Raw genomic sequence first — 25,461 nt, forward strand, 5'->3', positions numbered from 1 at the left:
ATATTACTATGGAAAAGCATACTGCAAGATGTGTTTTAATTACAATGTATTTTGCTGCAGTGTAATTAAGGGTAAAATGCTTGTGCTTTGTGGAGTAGGGCATTTTATTATTGTGCTTTTCTGTATCAGATTCTTATCATTGCTTCAGAGAGAAGGAAATGAGAATGGGGGAGACCATTCACATAAGAGTCTGCATTATTTTTTGTGAAGGCTACTCATGAGTTTAACTTGAGGCAGCCTCAAAAGGGTCTCACACTGAAGAAATATATAGTACATTACTTTGCAGTATTGCATGTCCCTTCAGGAAGAGGGCAGACAGAGTTGAACTGACTCTTTTTTGGTTGCTTTCCCTAATAAATACAAGGTATTGGGAACTCAAATGTTGAAGGAGTGTTAGAGTGTTACATTTTTTAGTGCTGTTGAAATAACAAACAAAAACGACCATATCTTCCAAGATGTATATAAGCAAAGACAAAAATTTCAAAAATATGATTGCTGGCTAGCTGCATTTTGATTCAGACTTGTTACAATATTTTGGTATGGTAAGTCAAAATTAAGTAAACAGTAATTCAGAAAGTGTCCTAATAACATTTTTTGTAGAATTGTGTATTGAAGATTACTTTTTTGTGTGAAAAATATTTTATTTCTATGCTCTCTCTCTCTTCCCACCCACATGATAATGTTCTGCAGAACAGAAGTTATGGTTCCTGATGAGGTTACTCTTTGTATATGTAGTGCTGAGGAAGACCAGAGGCTTTCATGTTGCCTCATATACTGGTAATGATACTAATTTCTTAGACATAACTGGTCAGAAGTGAATTTGAGTTTAAGTTTGCCGGAACAATCACTCAAGATCATAAGAGGTAGATTATTTGTAACAGCTAGCTCCAGAGATTGCACTGTAGGTAGGTTCAGTCATTTACAACTCTCAAGAGTGAAAAATACAGTATTTCTATTCCAGTCTCTCCCACTTGTCATGTCTGGCTGCCTGGTTTTCCAGCTCAGTTATGATGCTGCTGCATTAGTCCCTAAAACTTTGCTGAAAATCACCAGCAAAATGTTGAAATTTACACTCTTGACTTTAACAGTGGCAAATTCTCTGCCAGAGGCGCCCTTAACGGAGGAAGTTATATTAAAATACTTGCATATATACTTGCGTATATATTTTCTATTTTATACCAACTGGTATTTTTAACAGACTATGTTGGATTATTTTTATCACAATTAACACTCTACGCCTTAAATTCTTAAGAGTTTTCACTCCCAGGAGAGTCCATGCCTTGAACTGAGTCAAAAGATAAGGCCAACTTCTGCTTCCATGTATTTTGCATTATATATATATATATATATATATATTTTGCAGGTATAGCTGAGGGGGAAGGAGTGTTTCACAACTAAATGCTGTTCATAAGCCTTTGACTCCTGAACATAATTGTGGTTGTTTTAGAAGTGTTTTAGCCAGATGTCATGCCACATGTGTGTGCAAATTGCAGAAAGCTGTAGAATAGCTTGCTTAGCCTTTGTGAGGTTAGAGGAGTTAGCCAAGAGGCACGCACTGGCATATAGAAGAGTTGTTGTAGTATGCTGTGCTCCTTACAGTATCTCAAAGGTTGTGATGCACTTAATTCAGGGCACACAGTCCTGTTTCACCTCCCACTCATGTTGTGAGGGCAGTCTCTCTGTTTTGGTCCCGTAGTTCAAGTCCTCCTTGTAGCTGTGATGCTTGCTGACTGACATTTCTTTTCCAGGGGTCGGATAGGGGTCATTCCAGGCATCTCAAAAGGAGCACAATGATTTGGCTGTAGGGCACAAGCTAATCGTTTAATAACTTCACTGAAAGTGGAGATTTAAATCTGGAAACAGGGGGAAAGTTAACCTTCATGCTTCCCAATTCATCAACCTAGAGATAATATGGAAAGATAATTATTTGCATATGAGTTAAACTCCATGGCTCTGTGGCTTTTGCTTTTTTATTCTTTGCAGGTGATTTTAATGGGTAGGCTGCATTTGAGACAATCTGAAAAAAACAAGCTCCAATATATAGAGATTCTTTCAATTGATCATGAATGGTAATGTCAAAATCTAAAGAATAATAAAATGAACTGCTGTAAAGATCTTATTTCAAGAAATGTGATTTAATTTAATAAGTATTTTAAATTAATATATTAAATATATCTAAATATTTTGATTTCTATTGATGACTGCATTGCTTCTTCTATAAGTAGATAATTAATTTCTTTTGTTGGGGTTTTGGGTAACCTTGAAATACAGGCAGGGTGCAGTTCATTGCTTGGGGCATGTTAGGTGATCAGTATCTAGATACTGATTGCAAAGTTTGCAAAACAATTAATTCCTTATTATCCCTCTTATATCCTCCTGAAGAAACAAGAATTGCTGTTATGTTCAAAGCTACTGGGTTTTCCTGCATGCTGTTCCGAAACTGATCCTGTTTTGAGGGCTGTCTCCCTGCTCCAGGCTGTATTCCTAAATGTTTTGTGAGTGCAGGTGCCCCCTGTAAATGGGATAGGAACTGGTGAGCTGGGCTGTGTCCTGCCTGGCTCCAGTGAAAGTCTCTTGTTCTGCTGAAGAAACAAGACAAGTTACCAGATGCTTCCTTAGCTCTGGGTGGCTGTGTTCTGGTTTGAAAGCAAAACCAGTGAGAGACTCTTAAGTCAGAAATACAATTTATTAGGGAAAGGAAAAAAACCCCAAAATATAAATGCAATAATACAAAAGGAAAACCACTGACAGATTCAGAATACAATCTGACACCCCTTTGGCCACTGTGTCAGTAGCAGTCCAAATTGGAATGGCTGCAGTCCTCCTGGAGTGGCAGATGTGGTTCTGTTGGAGCAGTGATCCTGTAGAAGGGTGTAGTCTTCCTCTGAAGGTCCAGTGGAAAAACCCCAGCTGTTGCTCTTGGGAACCAGTGGAAAGGCTGCCTCTGATGTCCCCAAAACCCAGAGTATATCCAGTTAGGAATGTTTGGCTCATCCCTCTGGGCAGAGCATCTTCACAATGGGATGTTACAGTTCTTACCAGTGCAGTGGCATTCAGTAGCCCATTATCAGCAGATGTCTCCCCTGAGAGAGGATTGGTTGTGAAAGAGATAAGGCAAACTGCTCACTTAACAGAAGACAACTGCCATACAGACGGGAAATGGAATACATCTTGCTTCTCAATCTGGGACAGGCTGTCAGCATTCCTGTACTCCTACTATCTACCTTTTTTTGAGCAATGTTTTTGTGTTTAAGATATTCTGCTATTTGGTCTAGGTTTCTGACTGTCTTTGATACCTGGAGATTACAACACACAGATTTCAGTGTTGAAAACTCACAGAATTACTTACTTTCTTTAAATCCTGAAAAGTGCTTGTTCCGGATATAAAGTTAGGGCAGCGTCAGCATCTTTAAAACACACAGATTCATTTATAGATTTTTTTAAATGTAACGTAATAGCATATTCCTATACAGACATCCAAAGCTGTATTTCTTTAAAAACAAATAAATCATGTGAATGTGGTGAACATTGTTTGGCATACTGAATAGCCAGGGCCTTGTGCATTTACAGTTTTGTTTTCCTGCCTTGTCAAAGAATATTATCTTGCAGACTCTGAAATGTTTTTGCCTTCAGAAAGATGAGCTGTAAAGCTCACTGGGGGAAAATCGATCCTTATCATCTCACTCCACATTGTTTTCCACCTTCCCCAGCTATCATATTTCAAATCCCAGGCCTTGGTACAGCCCAAGTGTGGTTTTTGTAACCAGTTTGGTCAGGGATGTGATTTCCCTTCTTTTACCTTCTGTTACTCTTAGTTTATAGCAAAAACATCTGCTGTGTGGAATCACTGCAATAAAATTGTCCCTCCCCTTGTGCAGGAGGATTAGCTGTGGGTTCAAAGGACATTGTACCTTCCACAGCCTGGGCGGACAGCTTTAAGTAATGGGTCTAATCAGAGCAGTTTGTCTTCTGTGTTTTGATATGGTTGTGTTGAATTGTATTGATGGTTCTCCCCAGTGGCTCTGGAAGGAGCAAGATTTGGTGTGTAACCCTGCAGATTCAAAAACCCGCTGTCATCACTGTCCTGCGGCGGAGAGGGTTCTCTCTGCATCTGGCTGTGCTTCCTTTAGTGTTGTACTGAACACTGGTGCTGTACTTGCACCAGCATCCCTCAGCATGCAGTTGATGCCACTCATATTTAAAACATAAAGGATCTTCAAGCTGTATTGTTGTTACTGTCTTTTAGCAGCACAAATCTCAACAGCCAGCTTTGGTATACAGTATATAACTATGAAGCAACAGGTATGACCTCAGTACCTTATTATTTTATTTGTGATTGTTGTTCACGATTCAGCAGTGAGTCTTCACTGAAGCCATGCCCTCTGTTGGAAGTTACATTGTGGAATTCTGCCTTTAGGTGCCACGAGGTAGAGGTTTTTCAAGAGGCTGTTTTGTGGGGAGAGGAGAGGTTTTATTGCAAGAGTTGCATGAAGCACTTCAATGCAAATTTTTTCCTTTCTTTTCTTCCCCTGCTCTTTTTTCCTTGAGTTAATTAAACCACAATAGACAAAAAGTTTTTCTATGGGCAATACCGTAATACCTTTAGCAGAAATTCTGCTTTCTATAAGGATGGTTTCACCTTTTTCATAGAATTGCCAAGTAAGGGATTTTTCTTCAGGCAGACATCTCTGATGTCAGATCACAGGGAAGCAGATCACCGTGACAGGCTGGATGCTGCCTTTAACCAGGTACACTTTGCATCCCAACTATTCTAAGGCAAGTTCCCTTGTGTCCGTGCTGCAGGTGAGGCTCTGGAGGCACACCGGAGGTTGGAGGGGCCGGGAAGGAAAGCCTTACAGCACGCTGGTGCCATCTGATGGTAAGCTTTCACAGCAACTTTTCCCCCTTCCCGTTGGTGTAACAAGCTTTTTATTTATTTTATGAGATGTAAGGTCACATTAGTTGCATGGCTTTATATATATTTTCCAGAAATTCAAGTACTATATTAATTTTTTTAATCTAGAAATGTTTTGTGTATTTTTCCTTATTTATCCTGTGTTTTAAAAGCAGCTTTACATTAAACTACAATCTACAACACAACTTTTTCACTTAGTTTTCTTTTTTTACCCCCCAGAAGTAACTATTAATTACAGACATGGTCTTCCTGTGATAACTCTTATGCTGCCCTCAAGAAGTGAACGCTGTCAGTTCACTGTCAAGCCAGTAGTGACCACTGTAGGAGCATTCCTGCAGGATGTGCAAAGAGAAGATAAAGGAATTGAGAGAGCTGAAGTCTTTGCAACAGGTATCTTGTATTTCTGTTATTCCCTGAAATAAATGCATTCCCTTTCAAATGGACTGTACTTCTCTTCTGGAGCATAAGTTCAGTCCTCCATCAGGTTTAGCGCTGATGCTGTTGGAGTAGCTCTTGAATGCTTCTAGGGTTTATTGTTGTTTCAGAGTTGATAACTGAGTCCTCTTGAAAAGGCTGATTAAAAATACAGAATTGGATCTATTACTGGAACTCTTCTTTTATCCCAGTAGCGTCCTCTGTTACCTTTTTCAATTAGTTTCTCTTTGTAATGCTGTCTTTAAATAAGTACCTCCTGATTTCCTTGATGTCTCTTTCTTCCCTTGTCCTCCATGATCATTCTGAAAAGACAACCTGTCGGGCTATTGAATGTGATGCCTGCCAGTTCTTCAGTGTTACCAAGAGCTAAAAGAATTCATTTGTCTTACTACAAACTTGGGTATGAAAAACTCAAGAGCTAAGGACCAGATGATGTGTGCAATAATAAAGGACAGTTTTTTAAGACATTGAGGAGATTTCATTTATCAGCTGGAGTACAATATTTCAGGGCCCTTTCAGTACAATATTTCAGGTTGAAAGGAAACTGATTGCTAGGGTCAAAGGATAACTGGTATTTCAGCATTGGTATGGCCTTTCCTCCTTGTAATATCCTGTTTATCCCATTGTCCCAAGTCTTCAGATAGTTTTCTCAAGCTTTGCTCACTGTTCTCTTCTATTTTGTCTCTTTGGCTTGTCCGTTGATAAAACTAACATTGAGTTAACCTTATTCTCCATTTTATTTCCAAGAAAACTTGATTTGTATTTTGGCAGTGCTCTTGCAACCCCTGCCCTGGTACTAGAGGATTCAATCTTAAAACTAGAATTGGGATGTAGGGTTTTTTGTCTGAATCTGGTAGAATAGGCACTTGAATTTGGCTGATTAAAAGCATCTATTTCTCCCCTTCCCCACTCACACCCCTACAAAGAAAGAAAAATAAGGATACCTACATATATCTATGGAAAGATTTATTTAACAGCGGGTAACACATAAGCAGAAGAAGGGATGGTGTTAATGAAAGCTGGCCCAGTTTCATAGCTAGGTGGATTCATAACATTCTTTTCTTTCTGCTTGATACTTAGAGAGGGCTGCAGGGGCTTTTAAAGAAACTGAAAATAGATTGATGTTCCCAGAAGGTCAGAAAGCCACAGATCTAAGAGAAGCTGCTTTACTGTCCTTTATGGGCACATTTAGTAAAACAGGAAAATACCCAATTTATTGGGTAATTTATTGATATCCTCTGGAGCAATGGAGATGTGATCTGTGTGGATCCCAGTGTGTACATGAGCTTCAGGAGCTTCGTGTACACGGGAGCTTTGGTGTTGGGTTTTTTTGGTCTTGTTTTGCTTTCTTTTGACAGTGTCTGCTAGGGAGTAAAAATAGAAAATTCTCTTGAAGTTAATTTCCTAAAAAGACTCTTTATCTTCAGAAGCCACTGTAAGAAATGGTCGTTGTGAGCAGCTGGCCTTCCCCTTAATACAGAGGTTTTTCCCTACAAAGGATTTCTAGTGGGGCGGGGCAGAACTTGTGCTGGCAGCAGTTAACCTTTGGGTACTGCTGTTGTGCAGACATCCAGGACAGGAGTGTTTGGGATTCACTGCCGGATCACTTTCCTCTCTGCTTTGTCAGCAAAAACTAACTATTCCTGCTTCAGTGCAAACATGGGTCACTTGGGAAGCACGAGGTAATTCCTGTAAGAAACCTGCAAATCTGGCATTTTTGGCCTGGACAGGTAGCAGATTCCAAAGCAGAGATGAATTTGAGTTGTTTTCACCTCGTCTGATCTGTTTAAATACACCCCCATCCCTTCTGATTTGGGAATACTTAGATTAAAACAGTGATTCAAAATAGTTCACTGCTCTGTATTTGTCAAGTGCCAGGCAATTGTAATGTTACAGAACAGCTGAGATGTTTAATTCATTAGGAAACTGATACTGTAAAGAGAAACTATAGGTCAAGTACTGAGAGTTGAACTTAAACATAAATTATTAAAGAAAAATTATGAAGCCTTGATTTAGTGTAGACACACTTCTGTGTCATTTAACCATTAAATGAAATGTAACCTTAACTGAAGTCATCAGTGCTGTGTGTGATGAGTCGCTTTCATTATCTGTGGATTTGATTTTCATCCTGCATACCTTTTGTAGACAAAAAATGACCGTTTGTCCACATTGGAACACTTGTGTTTAGGTATGGGAATTAAAGTAGCCTTTGCTTAAAGCGTGTGAAGAATTTTCTAAAATAGAATACCTCCCTTTCCTTAAAACTTCTCTTCTTTTCAGTTAATATAAGGTTGCACATGCTAATAAATCAGTGGTGTATTCAGAACATCCAGAACAAAGAACCTGTCTGGCACTTTTTTTGAAAAGCATTTTTCCCTTAAATGTTATAGAAAGAGTTATAAATGTCACCTTAATAATGTGCATGCAAATGAGCCTTGATATTTTATTACACTGGAAAAGAAAAAAGAAATTAATGGATAGGCACATTACAATTTTGGGTTGAAAGTGACTGGCTTCTGGGTTTGCTTTGCTACCCACACAGAGTGGGCAGGTGAGCCAGCTGGGGCGTTTGCCTGCAGAGTTCAGTAGTCTAAGCCTCATCAGATGGGGCCTGAGGACAGGGTTCTCTGTACAAATAATTGTGGATGTGGGGTTGACTGTGGAGCCTTTCTGTAGTGGATGTGTGAGAACAGGTGGAGGAGCTGAGGCAGTAGCACTGTGACAAATACCTACATACAAAAATCTTGGTATTTTGTGGCCTGTTTGGTTATTCATCTTGGGAGTAAAGCTGCCTAGCTCTTGGCAAGGACAGGGGAAGGTGCCTTTTTTGTGTTTAGAAAAGGAGAATCGTCTCAAACAGCTACTGTGGGGCAGCTGCTCCATGGTTTTTCAAACCCTTGTGCCAGAGTGATGTGTCCAGTGGTGTGTGGCTCTGGAGGCTTTTGGGGCATCTGAACCCCAGTGTGCTCCTGGCAACCACAGTTACATGAGTAGTAGTTCCTGCTAATTAATCCACTTGATTTTTGGTAGGAGCTGTAAAATTGCATGTAAAATTTGTGGGGTACCATTCATGTAAATTTCTACATTAAAGAAGAAAAACAACCAAAAACATAGAAAAGGGTTCTCCAGAGAATCAAAATTCAACTCCATTCCCTGCACAGGACAGCCCCAAGAATCATACCTTCTGAGTGTTTAGTATTATGTACCAGCTCTAAAAGTAGAGTTGCTTCCAAACATTATTAGTGAAGAACCCCAGGACTTTTCTGCAGGGTTATCTGCTAATGTTTAAAACTCCTCATGATAAGTGATCTAGAACTGAAATCTTTCTTCTGCAGATGGTAGCAAGGTCTCTGATGCAACCTTAATGGAGGTCTTATTGATGAATGACTTTAAGCTTGTTATCAACAACACAGCATACAGTGTGTCACCTCCTGTGAAAGGTAAGAGCAATCCTTAATAACTGGTCATCTCACTTCATTTAGTGAAAGGCATGGGAAGTATCAGAAAACTGGGACCTGGGAGAAAGGTGTTTCTCTTTGGCTTTGTCTTTTTACCTTTGGATGGTCCTGCTTTTGGGGTTGGAGGTGAGGAGAGAATTATAATGAAGGGTATATTCTTGAAATGGTTATATGACAAATATTTTCTTTTCAGATAAGCTGAGTAGTGAGCATGCTACTGATGTGGAAGATATCAAATCGTTGGTTCACAGACTGTTTGTGGCTCTACATTTAGAAGATCACCAGATCAGGAAAGAGAGAGAATTGCTACAGAAGCTGGACCATCTGAAAGAACAGCTGCTGCCTCTTGAACAGGTTGGAACGTGGGGGTACTTTTTTTTTTAAACTCAAAAGCTTTTTCTTTCATCAGAAGTAAGTCCTGTGACAGAAGAAAATCAGTATGAATGGCTAGGGTGTGTCTTTTCTGTTTGTTATGTAAACGAGGTCAACTCAGGTAGAATGCAAATTCTTTTCAATTCAGTTATTTTTCTACCTGTTGAGGACATTAATAGGGTAGAAGCCACAACACCTGGAGAACATGGCTAGTATTGAGATTAAAAGGCCATTTGTTGAAATGTTGTTGAAAGTCATCTGTTGCTTTATGAGTTCTGAATACCCATGACAGCAAAAAAACCACAATAGTGGAGTTGACATCATCCGTGGCTTAGGGTAGTGGACAGCAGGACTCCTGCTTTATGAGGGTCAGCCTTAGTGTTATGCAGAACTGCCTGGAATGTAAATGGAAATCAAACAGACATAGATCCCTAGTAGTGCAAAGGGGAGATTAAAAGGAGGAATTCTTGGTGCACAACGGCAAGAAGATCTGGTTGCCCTTGGACTTTAGTGCTTTTATTTTCTCAGCAGGGTAAGTCAGTAAGAGGTGTTGGTAAGTGATCCTGAGAAAGGATCTAGCCCAGGGGGAGAAAACATAGTTGAGGAGCTGTTCATCAGAGGAGTACTCATGTTTATTTGAACAGGTTTCTTCTGCATTTCTTTTTTTCAGATGAAAGCCAGAATCATGGACAGTGCAGATGCAAAAACCTCCAGGCTTTTATGGGTTGGCCTAGCCCTGATGTCAACTCAGGGGGGAGCGCTGGCATGGCTCACGTGGTGGGTCTACTCGTGGGACATCATGGAGCCAGTCACATACTTCATCACCTACGGGAGTGCCATGGCTTTCTACGCCTACTTTGTTCTTACCAAGCAGGTGAGTCCTTGTCTTCTAAATGTCTGGAAAATGGAAAAGGAGGAAAACTGAGTCTGTGAATCACAATGTTTGAGCTCTGATGAAAGCAGAATTCAGTAAGTGGCTTTGCCATCAGACAGGGGCTTATTTGATCCCTAATGCAGCTGGATACAAACGTTACATCATGCAGAATCAAGCAGGTACTGCTGCACATGAACTGCAGGCCAGCTACTGAGCATAACTACTGTTGGTAAGATTTCATAACCTAGAATGAAAAGTGAGTAAAGAAGTCTCTCCTTTAAAATGTTTGTAGATCACTTTGCATAGTAAATGGCACTTTGCTCACTGCAGTAATGGGAGAGCAACTGGTAGTGCTGTGCCAGTTTATGAATGCTGCCTTACAGCAGCAAATCACCCAACAGTAGTTTTTATTTGCTGGAGTTTGTGTATATACAGTGCAGGGTACCAAACTGTTTGGAACTCTGGCAGTTACATTACTGAAATACACTGAAGTGTATTTGGTGCCCGAAGAAATGTTATTGCTCCGCTCTTCATAATCGGACCACATTTCCATGACCTAGAATGAACAGAGGTAAATCTAGGACAGCTGAAATGAGGCAGGCATTGTGTAGAAGCTTAAAGTTTGCTGAGATCTTAACTTAGCTTCACAATACAGACTTGTTCTGAAATCCTGTTAAGACTTTGAGAAATGTTTCTTTTTCCTGTTTTATCTCTGTACTTTACTCTCAAAGTGGATATCTTGATGTTGAACTTTCTATGATGCAAAACTCTTTTTGTTGTGGAAGTATGTAGAAGAGTAACCAGTACTTTCTTCCATTATACGAACAGATCTATAGACTGTGTGAGAAATTAGGTTCCTTCTGTGAAAAGGGGAGATGTATCTCTTTTTATGAAGAGCTGGCTCAGAATGCGAATTTTACTCCTTCTGACTGGTTTTTAAGAAGGGCTAAGCCATTCCTACTTTTTGTGAGTAGATGAAGAGATTACTACTTGGCTTTTTTGAACAGCTGCTGGCGCCATTGCTTAAGACTTTCAAATAAGTCCTCAAGAAGTAGTTCCTGAATTTTCTCTGACTCCTTGGAAGTAGACTCCATTGGCTGAGGTGGCTCCAGTCATGAAGATCACCCTATGTCTTTATTATAACTGAAAATCCCTTCAGACATGATAGAAATTACTCCTACTATGTGTTTAAAAAGCCCTATGACCCCTGTAAGAGCAGCATTTCATATGTAGCCTCTTTACAAAACATACTTAGGTGCTGGACAAGGTAAGTCTTCCTGAAACAGGCTGAGTTTCTAATGTGCTGACCTCTACTCAGTTTCTTTGCTAACCACAAATCCATGTCCTCCTTCCTTCCCCAGGACTACATTTATCCTCACGCTAAGGACAGGCAGTTCCTCCACTACTTCTACCGCAAATCCAAAAAGCAGCGTTTTAATGTGGAACAATACAACAAGCTCAAAGACGACCTAGCAGAGGTATTTAAGTGCAGTTCTGCAATAATGACGCAGCTTCAGGCTTAAGACTTTCTCAGTAAACTCTCAGCTAACAGAAGATTGACCTCACAGCTTGCTACCAAAACTCTATATTGCTTATCAGCCAGTTTCAGCTGTTCAGATAATTTTACAATGTTTTCCTTTGATGTATAAACTACTTCTGTAGGTCATCAGAAAGGGAGACCTTAATGAATTTAATTTAAAACAAGTCAGTTTATCAGCATGACATCTATTTTTTGCATATTCTAATTAATGTTGCGTTTTTGGCCATTTAATACAATAGCTGCATTTATTTTGGGCACAGTATGTTTGCTGCACTGCTGTGGTAAACCAATTTCCTCCCTTCCTTGGAAGGAGATTGCCTTGCAGAGTGTTCAGCATTTAACATCATAAGCTTATTCCATAGGTAAAAGACTTAGATTTACAGAATATGGGTGATGGGATGGTGCGGCGTGGGTTTTCGCTCTCCCCAGCTGCATGCGGCTCTTGGGAGCCCGGCTGTGGCGTAGCTTCCACGTGCTGCCGGGGTTTGCTGCCGCGGGTTCCCGGACACGGCTCCGTGTCTCGGGCGCGTGGGCTGGCCAGCCTCTGTTACCGTGCGCTAGGGACCCGGCAAAGAGGTAAGGAATTTGTCCATTTACTCCGTGCTTGGCAGGAACGGTTTATTGGTCACGTGGCGCGGTTCGATGGAAAGACGCGACCGCTCCCGACACTTGCATGGGAGAAAATGGTGCCTGGGTGCCGGCGGGATAGGGCTTTATGGAGGGGCGGGGCGAGAGGATCCACGGCCTGCCACCCAATAGGGGCGGCTGCCGTGGCGGTGACGCCAGCAACCGCGACCAACCAGAGAACCCCGCAGGGGCGGGCACCGAGCCACAGGCTGAGCGGGATCATGTGGCTTGGGGTGGCCAGCACGGGGTTTCCCGGGGCCGGATGGCAGGGTGGTTACAGGAGCGGCACAGGGGTAAGATCCGGCAACAGGCAACATGGGGCCAGAAACCGCGGGGGGGAACGACATGGGGGAAATGCGGGATTACAGAACTTGACTTATTTTAACATAAATCAAAAACCCTAATCTAAACCCAAACTCCAGGATGCAACAGGATGGAAAAGGTGAAAAGGTGGTATGTACACCTAGAAGAAATTTGGTGGCCTTCATGAAATAGTAGTAGCAGATCTCTCACTCCTCAGTTATTACTCCTCCATCCCATCTTGACAGCCCTGTGTTTAATGTCTTCTAAAAGAAAATGGAACTACTTCTAATTTTAGCTCAAAACCCAGAGTTCAGGGTGTAATTTCATGTGCCATAATTGACATAATGTTAAAAGTTTGATGCTTTTTTGGTGGCCTGGGGGTATGAATTTTTTACTTGTCATTTCAGGAAAATAATACTTTGAGGTGTGGTTGAGTGGGTTGATGGGCAGGGTTCATGCTTCTCTCTGGAGACTGCATGAGTTGAGCAGGTCTGTCAGCGTTCAGCATCCTCTGTTTGATTGGTTTGGTTCCTTGCCTAAGACCAGTGCTTTCTGAGAAAAGAAAGACAGCGCATGTGTGAAAGAGGAGAAAACAGAGGCTGCAGAAGGATGAACTCTCCCTCTCTCTTTCATTGGCAGGCAGAAGAATCCCTGAGGCGTCTGCGCCAACCTCTGCGCCTGAGGCTTCCCATCCAGGAAATCAACGACAAGGACTGAGTTTGGTTTTGTGTATATTGGAGATGCCCTTTCAAAGCTGATACGAACATTTAGTTACTCCATAGCACCTGGGTATTTTTGACCACTGAAGTTTTGAAAGTTGCAATAAATAGCTTTAAAAGTTATTTGTTCACTTGATGGTTTGGGTTTGTTTTGCTTGTTTGGTTTTTTTTTTTAGAACCCTATGAAGAAACTGCTGAAGCAAAGTTCTTCTAGATACTTGTCAAATTTCATCAGTACAATGGAGGCATTCTTACTACTGGTAAAATGACAGAACAAACAAGGACAGCCTTTTTAGTACCATTTACTATAACATAACAGTAGCTCATAAAATAATTAACTTCTGCATGGAGTAGTAAAGATTCTTTTCCTGAAATTACTGTTTCCTTTTCCCTGGTTTGTACATTGACTCTGTGACACCATAGGTGAAGTTTAGATTAGCATGACAATTAAGCTTTCTTAGTAAATAGTGCTGGAAAAGTAAGGTATCTCAAACTTGCTATAAAATCATTTATGTTTCACTATTGCATTTTATTCAAAGAATTTATCAAAACATTCAAACATACATGATTTATACAACATTTAAAAGCAGGTGTAGGAAGATACAGCACTTATGACTCAGAACATTGTATATGGAATGGCTTAACTAAAGCAGAACCAGTAAACCGATTATGTTTTTCCCCAGGAAAGTGGATTAAGACACTTTGCTCAGTTTGAGTTCTCTCTTGACCCTCAGAGGAACAATTAATAATGTTAAAAAAAAAAAAAAAAGAAACATTTGGTTCAAGTCAGCACCACAATTACTGCAGTAACAATCCTGTGGTGACCATGCACCATCACTTTTATGTACACAATGACAGAGGTATGGCTGATCTTCTCCAGGGCCAAGAGGAGGCCTGATCCAACTCAAAGGCCTGAAGTATGAAGGTTTGCATATGTTATATTTTGTAGAGCTGCCTAGAGATGTCCAGCAGCTTTAGAGATACGGAAAAGGCAAACTTACCCTGAGCAAACTGTACATGGTCTCATCTCATTACTGCTGTTTGATTAATCCTATATTGATACCACAGTTGTATTCAAGGAGTTAAGTTCCTTTTTAGTGTTGCAAGAAAATTAAAAAATGTCTAAAAAGCCCAATAAAGCTACAAAAGTTGTGGATTCTGCTGTCGACAAATTTAAAAAGATGCTCTGCAAACCATATTCCCTGTAAACTGTGCTCAAGGAGCAAGACAAGTTAATCTAATGGAACATTAGAAATGTTTTGGAAATAGTAAAATGTGCCATACTTAGATGGCAATCAAGTGAGACACTTTTAAGAAAAAGGTAGTCTGGAGCACCAATTTCAATAAAATCTGAGCACCTTCTAATAGTTTGGCACCAGTCAACTTTTCCCTTATTTCCTGATATGAATTCTCTGGTGTAATTCTAGCTTTAAAAGTGCTTTAAGATTTTAGAAACTATGAAGTATATAAACTGTAATGTTTGATCCCAGTAATTTTGCAGACAATCTTGTAGAATATTACTCAACTAAGATGGTATTCTCTGTGCTCTGCAGCAAGTAATAGTAATGGTCATCACTGCTAAATAATCTACTTAGATTTTGGATGAAAATACAATTTTTTAGTTAACATTGAGGCAAAACAAGGAATCTGTTTTTTCCCTATAGCATTAATATCTTTGCACATATCTACTCTGCGATACGATACTTTCCTGTTAACAACAGTAAGAAGTTCTGTGAACTCCAAGGAAGATCCATGCTTCCTAAGGGTCTCACACAAATCTTGGATATACCAGGAGCCATTTATAGTTTCACGATGAGAATAGTAGCCTAGAGTAGAAAAAGGACATAAAATTACATCCAAATGTAAATAGTGATAACCTCTTGGAAAAATATTTGAGAGTCACTGTTTGCTAGCTACCATCTATAAGGAATTACTAATGGGTGTAAATCTTACTTTGCCAATTACACTGCAAATTGTAGATGGGAAATGGCTTTGGTACCACTTGTCATGTCAGCTAAGAGGAACACGATTCAGGGATTGGGAGCTTACAGGACTACATCTCTACTTCATAAGAGAGCAGATGGGACTGAGGACAACATACATGGGGGGACTGGAGAGAAAACAGCCATGTAGTGCAGGGAAATTTATAAGCCACCAAAATCCTGGGAAAGAGATGGGTGTTGGCTCTCAGGAGGCAGCTCAGCCACAAGACTGATGGCAATGCTTTTGCTTGGCAAATTTAATGCACCTTGATAATTTACTTTCACTTTAGCGCATAACATTCTTTCCCAGACAAGTTACTACTTATCAAACATATAAAACAGATTTACATGGAACTGTTTTCATTTTTTGGCCTGCAAAATGAAGACATGTTCAGAGTTGTTACAGTGAAGTATCAGACACCGTATCAGAACTCACCTTGCGCCACAGAGTAGCACATGATAAAGTCTGCGCCAGCAGGCAGAGTATAGACACTAGCTGCATCCACTTCAGTCTCATTGACGAGGGATTCACTGCTGTTGTCTGTTGAATCGTGAGCAATGACTGGATCATCATGTTTATCACCTCGACAGGCCTGTTGGTGAGCAATGTTGTTATGTTTGCACCCCTGCTGAGTTCACTTTTAATAGGATAATTCTGACAATAACCAGAGGCACTTCTGTTCAGCTAGGTGTGCCACATTACCATGACTCTGCCTTCAGAAAGACCCATTTATTTCTCTGTCACTTAAAATGTTGGGGATGAAGTCCATTGAAAGCTCCACTAAAACTGGAAGGGATCTCTTGAGATCATCTAGTCCAGCCCCCTGATTCAAACAGTGTTAGCTACAGCATGTTGTCCAGGACTATGTCCAGTCAGATCTCCATAGGTGGAGACTCCACAGTCTGTATGGGTGACCTCTTCCAGTGTTGACCAACCTCACAGTAAAAAAAGTGTTTTCTTGTGTTGAGATGAAATTTTGTGTTTTAATTTGTTCCAGTTGCCTCTTAACTTGTCACTTGGGTACCACTGAAAAGAGCCTGTCTTCCTCTTACTCCCTCCTACCAGATGTTTAGAACATTGGTAAGATTTCCCTGAGCCATCTCCTCCAAGCTGAACAGTCCAGCTCTCTCAGCCTCTCCTCATATCAAACATGCTCCAGAGTCCCTTAATCATCTCTGTGGCCCTTTGCAGGACTCACTCCAGTAAGACTGTATTTTTCTTGAACTGGGGAACTCAGGACTGGACACAATACTTCAGAGGCAGCCTCACCATTGCTTGAGTAGAGAGGAAGAATTGCCTCCCTTGCTGGCAAGGCAGTGTTGAATTACTGCTCTGAAGTACAGCCATCATTACATGCTGTTACACTCCTGCTCTTAGTGCAGTCTCAAGTGTGTTTGTTGAGGGAAGGTTTTCTGTGAGAAGTCAGTAGTGATCCCACTATTGTCAGTGGTGCAGAAAGGCTACACATGGAGGATAACAAGGTGAGAACACACTCAAAAGGTACAAAGGAGCATTACTTCAGAACTGCCACTAAAAAAAGAAAACACAATCTTCTTTACAGTGATAAAGTTTCAGAGGATGCTTCCTCTGATTTTCAGAGGTAATTGCTATGCCAGTTGTCCTGGAAAAGTACTTAGCTGATGAACTATGTTAATTAGCTTTTTGATGAGTATATATTATAAACATTCCAAGTATTACTTAGAACTTTAAACTGAAATATGAAAGTACTTTTTTCATCTTTGGCACCAGGTTAGAAAAAAAAGGAAATCTGAATGAGTCCTAATGAAAGGTGAATTAACAATATACTGCTTCTTGCAGCAACCCTGTGCCCTAAGGAAGCTTGCATTTGGGGGAAAAAAAAAGGTAATACTTAGAATTATTCTGTAAACTACTGCAGTTACAATCTGCTGAAGGCTGGGTTCATATTTGAGTTTGCTAATTGTAATCTGGATAAAGATGGGATAAAGCCCTGTATGACCTGGTTTGATTCCATAACTCTACTTTGAACAGGAGGCTGGACCAGAGACCTCGTGAGGTACCTCCCAACTTTCATTCTCCCATGAACCAAGGAAAGAAACAGGAGGTTACATATGGTCTTTATCTGACTACTCAGCACAAACAGTACTCCTGAGACAATAAAGCCTTAATTTGATTCCTTGGATTCTACAGAGATGCTGAGTATAGGTCATAGACAAAAAAAACCCAACCAACCAACAACAACAAATGAAAATCATTACCACCACAAAAACCAACCAACCAAGAAGTCCCATTAAAAAAAAAACCAAACAAACAAACAAAAAAAAACAAACCCCAAAAAAACAGAACAGAAAAATAGCCCAAACACAAAACCCAACTTCACTAAGGATCAAGTAAAGAGACTTGCCTGGAAGGAAGCAATGAAGATACAAAGGTTAGACAGCTTATCAGCTTAGCCTTGGGCTGTGAAGTGTGACCAATAGGAACTGAGCTGAGGCTGCAAAAAACCCTGGTACTGCCTTCTCAGCTATTAAATACACACTGACAGTCGATCTGACATGGGTTTAATTTGTGTTTCTTTTTGTAAAATTAGTTATTAAATACAGCTGTAATAATACTATTAACAGTAGTATACATTAGGGTTTATAATAAAAAGAGAAGAATCCTTGTCTTAAATGCCTTGTGGAAAGACTGCATCAGGAAAACTGACATTTGTATTGCAGGAAGACACAAGTCAGTGTTAACATCACTGAATTCAGAAACAGACATCTTACCTGAATGATAAATATCTTTGGTTTTCCTACCAAACTCTGGCACTTGTCTCCTCTGAACATGTCTGTGATTGTCTGAATGTTGAATTTGTCATCATATGCATAAATGTGACCATCCTCACCGTGGCTCAGGAACACACACACAAAGCAGTCAGCATTGCTGTGGTCCTCCATAGAGGCTGAAATAGTCAAGTGGTTGTTTAAATGACAAACCAGTCATATTCAGGTCTAAAAAACATTGTACATTTGTATCATACTGAATCCCCAGTCATTCCTTTTTCAAATGGATGCTATTTTCAGGAAAAGCCATACTGTAGGGATTTCAAGGTGCATTGATTCAACCTGGCTGAAGGGACACTAACCATAAAAAGAAGAATGTCATTATCTTCTATAAGGAATAGAAGCTGCACATACTGTCTTTCAGCTTTCAGTGACTTAATTAGTTCTCTTCACTGAAGCTTCACTTACATTGCAATAAAATAATTTTCAGTCTAACCTTTCAGTCCTTCTAATGTTAGATTCCTCGTGCACAAAAATTTATTTTAAGTTAGATGAACAGAGAGATTGGAAGAAAAGGTATCTGGGAATTATGCTGCAATAAACATAACCAATGCACAGTCTCTTACCTTCATAAATTCTCTGCTGCGCATCTTCTTTTTTCAGGTCATCAAAAAGTCTGACTTCAAACCCAAGGTCTGTCAAACTATTGTTAGATCAGTATTAGTAAAAACCTTGCTCAAATTATATATCAATTGCTACCAACTCAGTTTCTTTCCCTGTGGGGGAATGACTATTCTTATGCATTATTTATGAACAAAACTACTAAAGTTGATTTTGAATTCAAACTGGTGTCAAGTACAGATCTAATACCTAAAGTTACTTCAAAGAGTTTGTCCAAAGAAAGTTCTGGACTCACTGAACTCCTAGGACTTGTGCGCGCAGTTTTTGTGACCTAAAAAAATGTGCCTTGAAGCTTTTTTAATTACAGCTTTCTTCACCAAGTTGCATAGTTGCTATGTCTGCAAAATCTTCTGGTCTCTACTTAAACACAAGATTTAAGTAACAAGATTTAGGTAACTCCTTAATTTGACCACCATTTCTAAATTTCAGACTTTTTAAAGCATTAGTAGAGCAACCAAGTTTCTTACGTGTGTTTCAGATTGTTTCTGTCTGCCATAGTCCCACGTCTGTCTGGCAGCTTTAAATGCCAGAAAAAGTGCTCGTGATTGAAGATTAATGCAAGTCCTCTTCTTTGATGGTTCATTTTGTACTCCACTGCAGGATCAAGTGATTGTCTGCTGCCACAGATGGAAAACATTCTTGGTAAATGAGGCTGTTTCATTAGTTAAGGCACATAATGGTGCATTTCAGACATGGCTCCAATTCTCCATGTTATGTGCTTAGCAAAATATTAACATAAGTGGATAGTACACACGTACTTATTTAGAATTGTAGCTGTCTGTGATTTACTTCAAGTTTTTCTAAGTAAATCGAGTGCTGCATTGTAACCAATAAACTGGGGATGAGGTGCTAAGTGCAGCATATCTTACAAAAGGAGAACAAATGTTTGTTATTTACCCTAATGCAATGAAAGCTATGACAATTTAATTTGACAAGTTGACAAGGTCATCTAAGTTGTGGCAACCAGCCCACAAAATCCTGTAGCTGAAGGACAGAGGTCTTCATAAGAACAGAATAAATGACTTACCCAGCTTCTAAGTAGAGGACTTTATCATGGCAGCAAACACATAGAATACCTGTGTGTTTAGGAATAGCATTCTGCAGTATTGGTTTATGAGCAAAACAGCAGAGGATGTGTGACAGCACACTCTGGACTTGGCTGTGGACCCACAGTTATGCCAACACTTGGACCCAGAAGATCCTAAGTGTTGACATGGCCGTAATTAGAAAGACGAAGCAGACAGTCTTTCTGCTTTTGTAGTTATCAATGCAGAAAAGAGAAACTGAAACTCTTCTGGTAACAGTGCTGAAAATAGACAGGTCCAGAGTTCAAGGTACACGGAATGACAGTCCAGGTCATGCTGCCCTAGGACTGGCTCTGGTCAGAGCTGTCATTTTTGCCATGTTAATACTTTCATGCTATGGTATATTCAGGTTTGGTGCAATTACAGGAGAAAGTTGCTTAGAATATTTGCCTGCAGATGTTGAAGATCAGAGTTTCATCAGCAAATGCTTTTGTTTCACAACAAAATTACAGTTGTTACCCATAGACTATCTCTGCTTCTCCACTTTGTTATGGGAATCCCCTTTATGAAACATCTTTTTGTAATGTCTATGTAAGAATTCAAACAGAGAACAGGAACGTAGGATGACTGTCCAAAGTCAGGGAGGTTCTACAATGTCGGCTGGATAACCAGTAAGAGAAGTTGGGTGCTTCATCACGTTCTTCCCATTCTTAGTACCAAACATGGTAAAACACAAAGATTATAAATTTTAGCCTTGTAATTATGAATAATTTCACCTGTACCAGTACTAGAATTTTTTCAGATTTTGGCAATTTCTCTTCTTTAGGATTTGGCTAGGTGCATGGCTAGTGGGGATTTTGGACAGTTTGGTCGCTGGATCCTGTGAATGACCATTGAGGGATGATTCCCTAAGCTGTTCTTTTTCTACTCAGCTGTATGGATGAGGTAAAGTTATCAGGCAGATAGTTTACTGTTGTCAGGGCTTTCATGGAATCACTGTTCCATGGTCCATTTCCCCTCCTTCCAGAGGAATACATTCCTGTGCTACAATCTACCACTTAGTCTGTCCAGTGGCGCCTCAGATTGTGATGGTCTTTGCACATTGCCTACAATAAAAAGAGAACACTCCTCACAGTCCCTTCCACATGCCTTCACATCTGCAGCTGGTGTAGCTAAAACTACAAACATGTTTTGTAAGTGGGTGGAGTTGAATCAAATAATTCTATCCAATTCTTAACAAAAATCAGAAAACCCTGCACTGACCTCAGTCCCTTGGGACATCTCTGTCACTGCCACCAGAACCTTACCTTATATTGAATGCATCTACTTCTGTGATGTTCTCATTTCCATCTATTAGAGAAATCAAGAAGTTATTTAGCCACAAACTCATTGATTATAAATAAACAAAAGCAATTTGAACTAATGGATCCACCCTTAAAGTGTAGCTGTTAATGTGAACCAAAAGCTCATTCACACATCAGCTAAGTAGGCATGCAGGCCTCATTAGTGTTTGTCTGCACCCACAGCTTTTGGAGGTTGTTCTGATTCCAGTAGTCTGGATTTCAGGTGGTCAAGACATGCATATTTTCTATCTGTCTGTGTATCTGTACCTGTATAAACATATTCAGAGATTATGATTTAATGTAACTAACTAGCTAGGTGTATTTTTTAAAAGAGACTCTAACTCAACAGTTAAAATTTTACATAACTTAAAAATACACTGGTGTTTCTTTTCTTTCAATAATGTTACTAATACAAAGCTGAGCATTCTGTTTGAGGTTGGATGCAGCACGAGACACAGCAGATAGTGTAAGAGCTATTGACAACTGAGAAGATGCAAGATTTAAACATTTTCTTCTGCTGAATTATAAAGACTTTAAGCACCTCTAGTACAGAATGGACATAAAAGTAACAGTGTGGGAACAAGCAACATGCACATCTTGGGAATGTGCAGAACTGCAAACTTGCAGATGGTTAGGCCAAAATACTTGTTCCTCTTACTTAAGCATCTCAGTGGGCTATTAAATCACTACTCCTACTGGTAGAGACTAACTACCACATTATGAGAACTGTATACAATGCTGTACCTGTGGTGGGTAATGTAGGTCTGCTATCCAGCTGGACACGGCCTGCAATTATAAGAAGAGTCACAGGTTCATGTATTCTAAAAACTACTTTGCACATACGATACTAGCTTTTCACGTCTATTTTCCAAATGTTATTAAGGCCTTCTGCAAAACTAACATAGCTATGTATTGAAAGAGGACAAAAGTTCTTGCGATCCACTCCCCACCCAAAACTGATAATAGAATTTTATAGTCATCAAACTTTAAGACAGAAAATATAGACACAGGAGGACTAGAATTCCTGGGCTACAGGAAACTAGGAAAATATGGTTTTCCTGTTAATTTAATCCTGTTTAGTTACTTCCTAGTCTTTGGTTTTTCATTGTCACTGCCACATCACAGCTTCATTCACAGAAACACTATTTGAACTATCATGATTTATGAAAAGCTTTCTGTCTTACACAGTGTCATGTTTTGACACTGGCGCAATGCCAGTGCCCCCATGAAAATACACCTTCCCAAATAAATGCTATGAGATGTTATCAGGAACAAAGCAGAGCAGGCCCAAGCTTAATAACAAAGGAAAAAAAAAAACTTTATTAAACTACTACTACTGAAGACACATGGACTAAATCCAGGATGAAGACCCTCTAAAACACCCCTCCTCCTCCCAATTTCCAAAACACCCACCATGAAACATCACCCGGGATTCCTGATCAAATTACCACCCTTCAGATAATCAATATGCAAACTATCAAGGGAGAGAGAAGTCTCTCTTGCACTACAGACCCCCCAGGGGCCCCCCCAAAGGGCAAGGCACTTAGAAACAACCAAATGGCACACAAAAGAAATCCCTTTAAGCCTAGATGCATGTCTGGGAACCCAACTCAGGTTTTGCTGCCCTGACTTCTCCTGCCGTCCTGTTACATGCTGGGGACCTTCCCTGCTTCCCTGTCCTGTGACTGTGCCAAGGAGTGGGGGGGTTTTCCCCTGGGCAGCATGTGCTGAATTTATTGCAAATCCACTTACTTCCTTGTTGGCCGCCGCCGTCCTTGCACCTTCCCCGTTCCCTTCCTCCTCCGGAAGGAAGGAAATGTTATTGATACATATTATAATATTGGCTTTTTGCAAGTATCAAAATGGATTTTAGGTGTATAATGTTAAAGTAACTTTGTTATAAAGATGTAGTTTTTATTTCTGTTGTTAATTAAGCTCAGTGAAATAGCTGATATAAGTATGCTTGTGTTAAAAGGCCTGCTTGGATGGGATAACACCCCATGAACATATGAAGAAGACAACTGCTACAGATATGCCAACTATCAGCATTCACCATCTGAAGACAGTGTGGACCAAGGCCCGAAAACTGGAGGGAGGGGAGGTGATAAGAATGGACCAAAATCACAGCCATGGAATCCCAATGCTCTAAAAAGGCAGACCCAAATTAAACAGCTCTTGGAATATGTCAGCTAGTTTGGGGAAAAAGTTTACTATGCTTTTTTTTTTTTTTTTGTGTTGAATATGATGCAATAGATGTAATGGCAGATGTAAGGGGGATCACCGAAGGTAAGTGTGGTCTTGCCTGAGGACCAAGATGCACCCAGTCGTAATAACCTTTGCTCTATGGTCCTTGTCTCCTATTGTCCTTTATTAAACTTTTAAAATTTTCACAGGAGAGTGAACGTGGTTTTCACAGAAAGAAGGACAGAAGCAAAGCTCCCGCACCCCGTGAGCGCCGGCAGCGCCCTCCGGGCAGCGCTCCCACTCTGGGGGAAGCTCGGGCGCTTCGGGTGGGCAGCCCCTCGCACACATTCCCCGTGCCGCTCCCGCTCCGCGCCGGCTCCGGCAGGAACCCGACCCGCGGCGCGTCCCGGCCCTTCCCCTCGCGTCCCCTCGGCACACGCACCCGCCGGCGGCCGCCGCTCCGAGCCCGACATCGCCGTGGACCAAGGCACCGGCTGCACCCCAACCAGCCCAGCCAAGCTTTCCCCTCTCTTCCAAGCCTTCCCTTCTCTTCGTCTTCCGCGGTTTCCCCCGATCAGTCCGTCCCCTCGCCTTTTGTTTCCGCGGCGGCCGCCTCCGGGCGAGGGGCGGAACCGGGCCAGCCCCCACGCCCTTCCCGGCAGCGCGGCGGCTGTTGGGTGAGGTGTTGAAGTGCGCTGTGTCACCCCTGTGCTCATGGGGGGGTGCTTCAGAGAACGTGGTCGAGCAACTGCACCGGCTTGTACAAAACCGTCATCCTAAAATATGGTGAGAGCCTCCCGTATTCACTTAGTTTAAATTTTTCAAAACTGTACTCAAATTCCCATTTCAGACACATAGTGTTTTCTTTCCTGAACGGCTCCTGTTCCTCAAAGTACGTTTCCATTCGGGCACCCACACACAACCCTTGAGAGGTTTGGATGTGTGGATCATCCTGCAGCTTTTCTCTGTTCTCGCTTCAGTTCTCTTTGATGATTTCGGAAATGAATGACAAGGTATTGACGGGAGTGCCCAGGTTAACGAGTATTCCCCAACCGGGAATTATGCGGCACTTACCGATGGCTGATCAACTGCATAACAAACAAGTTTCTAAACCAAAGCCAAGGACAAAAACCCATTCTTCTGTATAAGAGCTTTAGAGATTGTACCCTAGAGGGATCTAAATTTTTTATCCAGACTACTTTTAGGGAGATAAACTGAGATATGAATGTGCACTTCAAAGAGTGCTGCTACAAGCACAAAAAGAAGATTTAGAGTGGAATTATAGGCATTTTTACCCGGTCTGGTTTTACTCAGGCTTCTTGCATGGGTAAAGATTTGAGAAAAGATGTCTCCCTGTAATTAAAGGAGCCATACAGTATTTTTTATTGCCTTCGCTTGTTTTTGTCTTGTTTGGACTTGTTACCTCAGACTGCCAGTAGGCAGCTGGATCAAGACAGAACTTTGTTTCAGTTGTCTTTGTGCATACTTCAGTTAGAACGTGATACTGTCACAAAGTTTGCATCTTATACTGGGTAACATTTAGACCCCTACCAAACAGACTCATTTTTTGGCAACTGCAGATCCCAGCTCTCACAGCTCACACTAGAGCTGCCCCTGAACCCACTGGCAGCCAGACACCCGTGTGAAGTTCTGCAGCTGCAGAACCAAAATCCACCACTCTGTCAGCCATGTTCCTCAGTCCAGCAGTTCGCTTAGATCCTTGTAAGACAGAGCTTTCTTCTGCTTTGTTTTGCTGGAGGCTTAGAGCAGGCTCAGCCACTGTTGAGTCACTGTTAACTTGGTCGCAGTGTGTGCAGCCCGAAGTAGCGCTGGGCTGGTGTGCATTTCCAGCTCATTGTAATACATAAAAGTTTTATTATGAGACGTGCCTATAGGTTTAGAAACACTTTAAGATTGTAGGTGGGTATTTTTTGGAAAAAGCATTATGGATGGATCAGAACTACAGGCTGAAGAAGTCAGTTTGATTGTGGACACACTGCTGTGCAGTATTACTGACTGCACAAAAAGATGCAGTATTGCGTTAAATGAGCCGCTATCTATAATATTGTTATGCTTTAATCTAGCACGAAGCTAAACACCACGGAGCTGTTCACTCACTGCAGCCCAGTGAGATGAAGTAGAAAATCAGAAAAAAGGTAAAGACAGTTTAACAACAGAAAAGGAGGGGGAAATAGTAACAAAAGGATATACAAGACAAGCGATACGCAGTACAGTTGCTCACTGCCCACTGATCG

At 40.9% G+C, this 25,461-nt stretch overlaps 2 protein-coding genes across 7 annotated transcripts in view; one reads left to right on the forward strand and one right to left on the reverse strand.

The window, feature by feature from the left end:
- Nucleotides 1-14,016, forward strand: part of MCUB (mitochondrial calcium uniporter dominant negative subunit beta) — a 48,532-nt gene extending 34,516 nt beyond the window's left edge. For both annotated transcript variants that reach the window (XM_053976106.1, XM_053976107.1), the window contains exons 2-8: nucleotides 4,804-4,879; nucleotides 5,135-5,305; nucleotides 8,686-8,790; nucleotides 9,002-9,162; nucleotides 9,851-10,054; nucleotides 11,416-11,532; nucleotides 13,164-14,016. In XM_053976106.1, the coding sequence (XP_053832081.1) occupies nucleotides 4,804-4,879; nucleotides 5,135-5,305; nucleotides 8,686-8,790; nucleotides 9,002-9,162; nucleotides 9,851-10,054; nucleotides 11,416-11,532; nucleotides 13,164-13,241 (912 nt within the window). In that variant the 3' untranslated portion in view covers nucleotides 13,242-14,016. The remainder of the gene's footprint in view (nucleotides 1-4,803; nucleotides 4,880-5,134; nucleotides 5,306-8,685; nucleotides 8,791-9,001; nucleotides 9,163-9,850; nucleotides 10,055-11,415; nucleotides 11,533-13,163) is intronic.
- On the reverse strand, nucleotides 13,752-23,803 carry CASP6 (caspase 6). 5 transcript variants are annotated; one of them, XM_053976111.1, is made up of 9 exons: nucleotides 23,649-23,803; nucleotides 22,775-22,819; nucleotides 21,767-21,808; nucleotides 20,987-21,029; nucleotides 19,122-19,271; nucleotides 18,600-18,676; nucleotides 17,977-18,152; nucleotides 15,662-15,818; nucleotides 13,752-15,069 (listed from the first exon to the last, which is right to left on the reverse strand). In XM_053976111.1, exons 1-9 carry the CDS (start codon nucleotides 23,677-23,679, stop codon nucleotides 14,831-14,833), a joined length of 960 nt encoding a protein of 319 aa, XP_053832086.1. In that variant the 5' UTR covers nucleotides 23,680-23,803; the 3' UTR covers nucleotides 13,752-14,830. The 5 variants fall into 5 exon arrangements, with proteins under 5 accessions (XP_053832086.1, XP_053832085.1, XP_053832083.1 ...); XM_053976110.1 differs by having other exon boundaries at nucleotides 19,122-19,268; nucleotides 22,775-22,822; XM_053976108.1 differs by having other exon boundaries at nucleotides 22,775-22,822.
- Between the last annotated feature and the right edge of the window lie 1,658 nt (nucleotides 23,804-25,461).

Source organism: Vidua macroura, chromosome 4 (assembly GCF_024509145.1).
Source record: "Vidua macroura isolate BioBank_ID:100142 chromosome 4, ASM2450914v1, whole genome shotgun sequence".
In the NCBI taxonomy this organism is placed as follows: domain Eukaryota; kingdom Metazoa; phylum Chordata; class Aves; order Passeriformes; family Viduidae; genus Vidua; species Vidua macroura.

Bases quoted from the DNA above. Each gene is read 5' to 3' on its own strand.
- CASP6 (XM_053976108.1), bottom strand. From the start codon at position 23,679: ATGTCGGGCTCGGAGCGGCGGCCGCCGGCGG. The intron at 21,809-22,774 runs GTAAGTGGATTT...TTATAATTGCAG, and splicing joins CGGCGGCGGCCAACAAGGAA to GCCGTGTCCAGCTGGATAGC. The intron at 19,272-20,986 runs GTAAGGTTCTGG...CATCTGTGGCAG, and splicing joins GTAGATGCATTCAATATAAG to CAGACAATCACTTGATCCTG.